At 40.0% G+C, this 6,000-nt stretch overlaps 1 protein-coding gene across 3 annotated transcripts; it reads right to left on the bottom strand.

The window, feature by feature from the left end:
* Positions 1-2,616: 2,616 nt before the first annotated feature.
* On the bottom strand, positions 2,617-5,774 carry LOC18443086 (putative BOI-related E3 ubiquitin-protein ligase 3). 3 transcript variants are annotated; one of them, XM_020672719.2, is made up of 4 exons: positions 5,401-5,774; positions 4,979-5,100; positions 4,607-4,845; positions 2,617-3,181 (listed from the first exon to the last, which is right to left on the bottom strand). In XM_020672719.2, exons 1-4 carry the CDS (start codon positions 5,445-5,447, stop codon positions 2,660-2,662), a joined length of 930 nt encoding a protein of 309 aa, XP_020528378.1. In that variant the 5' UTR covers positions 5,448-5,774; the 3' UTR covers positions 2,617-2,659. The 3 variants fall into 3 exon arrangements, with proteins under 3 accessions (XP_020528378.1, XP_088713683.1, XP_088713684.1); XM_088857558.1 differs by lacking the exon at positions 2,617-3,181 and adding an exon at positions 3,962-4,178 and having other exon boundaries at positions 5,401-5,714; XM_088857557.1 differs by lacking the exons at positions 4,607-4,845; positions 4,979-5,100; positions 5,401-5,774 and adding an exon at positions 3,898-3,921.
* Positions 5,775-6,000: the final 226 nt, after the last annotated feature.

Below are 6,000 nucleotides of genomic sequence, written 5' to 3'. Positions count from 1 at the left end.
AATGATAAAAATACCATTGTGTGAATTCTAAAGCTTTTTCTGAAAAAAAAAAAAAAGAAAAAGAAAAAAAAGAATTGGTGGGTCTCCTTGATCTCAACTTCCAATGGCTAGGTCCGACCCCGGCAATTTCAAGTATAACTCTCAAAAAAAAAAAAAATCGAACCAAATTAGAAAATTGAGACCAACAATTTTGAGGTTTAAAGATACAATCGAAGCCTATATTTCATTTTGACTTTGGCAATTCCCAAATCATAGATGCGATTTTCAATCTTTGGTTTTATGAACCCTAAGGCGAATCAAGAGGAAGATCGAAAGAGATATAGTGGCATATAGTCTGATTGAAGATATGATTCTCGATAAAGCGGAGTAATAGGACAAGATTCATACGTAACCCTAAATAGTTAGAATAAAGTTAAAATGATGATAATGATAACGACAATAGTGGGTTTGATTTGTACTTTTCTTTCATTACCCGGGTCGTTAGAGCCAAAATTTCAGTTCGAGAACCGGTCGGGATATTTTGGTCACTTTTGACAGGGATTAGGGGCATATCGGTCATGTTAAACGTTTTAACGTTTTACGGTTGTTTTTTTGTTGCCGCCACGATTTTGTCGGTTTAAGTTAATGGATATTATTATCGTACATCAAAGGTACGAGACGGGACCCACGGATGGGCATATCTTTTGTGGGGCCCACGGTGACGTGGCACGTCACGAAATCTTCATTCCAAGCAACGACCAACATCTACATGAAACAAAGATAAAAAAGGTCATGAAAGGTAAATGACGAAAACAGCCCGGCGATTTCCAGGAAATGACAGTGTCATCCTCAACATACTCAAAAATGCCTTGGACGCCCAAGTAATAAAAGAAAAGGAGGTAGGATCCGATATTTTTGTGAACACCCTTTTTTTTTTTTTTGAATATTAAGCTCCCTTTGATTCGTTGATTGATAGGTAATCTTGACGTGCAAACTTACATTAATCTAAATTTAATTGGTGAAATTAATAAAGGAGTAATCGAGATTCGTTTTATTTGGCTATATATATTTTGCTCAAGTGAAGACAAAGTTACCCCTCATTCCAATGAGATTTTTTTTAATGAGATTGAAAAATAGAAAGAAAATATGAAATGGGTTGAGAAATTACTTAGAAGGTCGGTCGCCCTGTGTTTTTTTTTAATTTTATAAATTACTTTTTGGTCCAAAGATGTTATTTTCAGACTATTTTTAATTTTATAAATTTTTTTTTTTAGTTTTTTCATTAGTAAGCAACGCTCTAGCGTGAGTAATACCCCATCAGACTGCCTTATTTGTTAGCAAACAAATGAGCTAATGCGGTTTGAAGATTGGAGCCTCATACTTTCCTCAAGAACACTAGGGAAGGTGGTTTGGGAATGGGCAGTTCGGACAGCCTCTAATTGCTTAACAAAGTCAATCTTTTTATTCCAAAGATACCAATTTCGGATTGCTTTGAAGATTGCATTGGACGGCGGTTCGATGATGCTAATATAGGACTGATTGGACACTAGCCCAAATATTAGGGCACAACCCTACTATAAAAAAATTTTTTTTTTTTTTTTGGAGGGTGAGGTTTGTATAGAGCCGAAGCTCCAAACCATCAAAGTGATGCGCACCTTCAAATAGTATCAAAAAATGTCGTTGAAATTTTTGTGATATCTTTAAAATATATTTTCGTTTTTAATTGTAAAATTTAAATTTTAAAAAATAGTGTAGATCGAGTAAATCTATAAAAACTTGAAAATCTTAAAAATTAACGGTCCAACAAGAATACATTACAAAATGTACTATTTTCAAAACTTAAAATCTATTTTTTTCTCATATCTACAAAGAGATGTTGAATTTGAAAATATTTGAGCATCGAAACCACCTCATCTAATGAAATATATACCAGCTCATCTAATGAAATTTATGAGGTGCGCTCTAATTTGATCCTTTAGAGCCTCGGCTTCGTATAAACTTTTTTCTAATTAGATTGCGGCAAGAGAATACCAAAGGGCAATTTTGAAAAAAAAAAAAAAAACGTCAGGTTGATGAACGTGTCCTGGGTAATTGAAACTCTTAAGATATGAAATGAGTCAAATCTTGCGTGTCCGTACCTAATTCACTGGTAAAATTCTTCCTAATTAGGGTTTTATCCGAATAGTATTGCGGTGGAAGGATAATCATCTGCAATGCCGAAATTATCTACTTTTTCAGTTTCCCCACCAAAAACTGTTTATACGTGTTATGTAGAGAGAGACGATAAGTAAAATAAAATGGACGTGCGTAATGCGTGGGAGAGAGAGAGAGAAATAAAGAATTGATGAGAGAGAAAATAAGACCATGCTGATGCCTGCATTTGCAGCACCAAACATGCTCAGAAAATATTCCACTGCTCCGCTCTTTATTATTAATATCACGAGAGAGAGAGAGATTCAAAAACAAAGACACGCAGATGAAATGAGCTCGAGTGCAGGGTTCTGGTCGGTACCTCGATGGTCCGAGTTATTATTTGGATTTATTATTATTATCACGAGACCTAGAGAGAGAGAGAGAGAGAGAGAAGGAATCGTGAACGTCAGTATAATGGTAAATGGGCAACACAGAAGAACCATGTTGATGCGGTAAAACCTGTTTTCTCTCTCTACTTTTATTATTATCACGACAAATAAACCTGTACACTGGCCTTCTTCACGCTGTTACATATTGGGCAGGCCTGTAGCCTCGCGTCACACGCGCTGCACACACACAGGTGCCTGCATGGCAGAACCAGCACACTTGCCCCCTCCGCCCCACACCCCCTACACCCTCTCTCTCTCTCCTCCCCTCCCCCCTCCACTCTCTCTCTAACTTTCTCACTCTTACAAGACGACTCTGCGTCTCCAGCGCAAGACCCACTGTCGCCATATCCCTCCTCCTCCGCCTGGGCCAAGACCTGCTCCAAATTGCACCTCAGAGCGTTTGCTGTTGCCTCGTTCGTCTTTGCCAGGTTCTGCCAGATTTGAGTCTCCACGCAGAGGCTCTTCACTCTCGCTTCCAACACCCCATTCAGCTTCCCAATCTTCTCGATCTCTGCTTCCTTCGCTTTCAGCCTCTTCGCCATGTTCTCCTCCACCGCTACGAACAGACGCCTCGCGTGCCGCCGCCTCTTCTCCTCCAGCTCCATTCGCACTTTCTCTGTCTGCAAAATTAGATTCGGTCATTTTAGTTTTTAGAGAGAGAGAGAGAACTTTTTTCCTCAAAAGATGAAGGAAATCCGACTCTCTCTCTATTTTTTTGAAAGAGGGAGAGGGAGGGAAACGCTTCAGTGATAAAAGGCAAAAGAGATATTTTGTCAAAAAATAGATGGACAAATGGTGGAATTTACTTAATTATAAACCCCCCCCCCCCCCCCCCCCCCCCCCCTTCTCTACACCGAAAATGCGATAAAAATATTTTGACTTCTTTGAAGTAGGGACAAAAGTGTCATTTCCATAAACAGGGCCCATTCTCGATATTGTTGAGAGAAGCAAGGGCACTTTGGGGGAACACGACAAATTTCGAGGGTGGGCCCTCTGAGTTGCGGGTTCACCATCATTTCCCCAAAAATCGGGCGTGCCTGATACCTCATAAATGACAATAGGCCACCAATATTTTTCCATAAATACCTGAAGTGCCATCACTCACCATTCCCCAAAATGACCATCGTACCCAAAATATCTAAAAATATCCGAATCACCCCCAATTACACTTTCTCAAAAATTCACAAATTCCATTAATGCCCTGACTCACTCTTTCTTTAAATGACCTTGTGTACCCAGAATTATTCGTAAATATCTCAGAAATGCCCCACACCATCCCAAGAAATTGCCATTGTGCCCAATATTTATCCTAGATATCTGAAATACCCTCACTCACCATTTATAAAAATGACACACGTAACCTGGATTTTTTTTTTTTTTGTACATATCTCAAATACCCTTATCTCAAATACCCTTGCTCACAAATCCCATCTATTTAATGATGCAAGCAACAAGAACCCAGTGCACCCAGACTGCGTATGACTGACTACTTGTGATATGGAGGTGTGCCCGGCGCACCGGGACTACTTATGATCTGGACGTATGCCCGGCACACCAGGATTGCTTGACGTATGCCAGGCGCACCCGGACCCAGAGCTCATGACCCATATTGAGGACCTGAAATAGTTGCGAAAAGACTATGATGATAATGACTATTTTACCTATCTCTAATTACACTACAATCCAATGAACTATAGGAAAATGCCAAATTCCATTGATCCACCACTTCCATTGAAACAGCCAATCGATAGAGAAAGAGGAAGAATCACATATTTGAGTAATTCTAAAACTGTAGAGAGAGAGAGAGACCACAAACTAACTAATCATCAAGACTCTTTTGTAACTTTTGAAGTTTCAATCATAGGAAAAAAACAAAGGAAAATGTTGAATAATGAATAAATAGGGGGGGGGGGGGGGGGGGGGGGGGGCCAGACATATACCAGGCCAAAAGCAATTAATGGGCCGTTCGGGCATTTCAAGAAAAGAATCGGTTTAAAAAAAACACAATTAAAAATAAATAAATAAATAATGATAAAATTGCTTACATGCAAGGCTATGAAGTGATCGATCTCTTGCTGTTGCTGAACAAGATGGAAAGCAAGTTCTTCGCCGAAAAAAGAAAGGAACCCGGCGGAAAAACCATAGTGGGCCGGAATCACGTGCCTTTCCGGCCACTGTGTGCAACAGGGCTCGCGGCCCCTCTTTCGCGCCCTAGAAAAATTGCCACAGGTTAAGCCACTCTCTGGTTCACTGATCACTGCTCCGTTCATGGCCGGAATCATCTCTATTTCAATGGAAAAGAACTCGAATCAGGCAGGAAAATGATTTGAAATGGAAAGATTTGAGATCGGTTATTATTCTTTCGAAGTTTTAGAGATGGGTTTTTAGCCACTTTAGAGAGGGAGACTTTTTTTTACCTGAATTGTAGTAGGGGAAGAGATTTGCAGCGATGGGGTTGACTTGATAAGCTTCATTTAGAGAGAGGGGGATGCCAAAACCGGGGTTGATATTGTTGTTGTTCTCCATCGAAATCTTCTCTCTAGATATAGAAATGAAAATCCCAACTATCAGAAAAACAAAATATCCATGCTTTTTAGAGAGAGAGAGAGAGAGAGCGCAACGCTGCGAGTTGGCTTTCATGGGTGAAAGAGAAAGCAGCGTGGATTACAGGGGGGAGGAAGAGTTATGAGAGAGAGTGATTCATCATTGAATCAAACTGTTACAGAAGAACAGAAAGAGATAGAAAATGGATTCACATCATATAAAGGAGACGAGAGAGAGAATGAGATGAAGAGAGATGGTGAACCAACTCAGTTAGGAGAGAGAAAGAGAGCCATACTTATTTGCAAGATCTGCCATGAAAGGGTGGTGCGCTTGAACGGCCATTTCTTAGTGTTTTGTCACAGAGGTAGAGCAAGAGAGAGAAAGAGAGAATAAATATGGTGAGAATGAGGAAGAGTTAGAGAGAGAGAGAGAGAGAGAGGTTTTATCTAGGGTTTGGTAGCCATGGAAAAATTGGGAGATGGGTTGGTTGGCTTCCAAGTTTTTTTTTTTTACATGAAATAATCAGGCAGTTGGTATGAATGAGGAGAAAGAAATACAGAGTTAGAGAGAGAAAGAAGAGAGAGAGTGCAGTGAACCTACACGGTTATAGAGAGAGAGGAAGGGGTCCCCTGTCCTTTTACCCCAAAATTTATGCCACCATACCCCTACAAAATCCGACAATCCCATCTACGTCCCCTTTTAATGGCCACGAGTAAAATTAACCCACCCCTCGGTCAAAAACCGATAGCTTCTAAATTTCGCCGAAATTTGAGGCCACAATTGGGTGGTGAGTCTAACCTCTCCCGAAACCTACTGAAATTTTGTAGAAAATCCCACGAAATCAGACGAAATATGGGGATTACACAAACCGATATCCTTATTGTAGTAACATTCC

The sequence above is a fragment of the Amborella trichopoda genome, chromosome 2, assembly GCF_054954075.1.
Source record: "Amborella trichopoda isolate Santa Cruz 75 chromosome 2, AtrichopodaSantaCruz75HAP2 v2.0, whole genome shotgun sequence".
Classification (NCBI taxonomy): domain Eukaryota; kingdom Viridiplantae; phylum Streptophyta; class Magnoliopsida; order Amborellales; family Amborellaceae; genus Amborella; species Amborella trichopoda.
The sequence above is the reverse complement of the archived record's forward strand: the minus strand, read 5'-3'. Positions and strand labels throughout refer to the sequence as shown.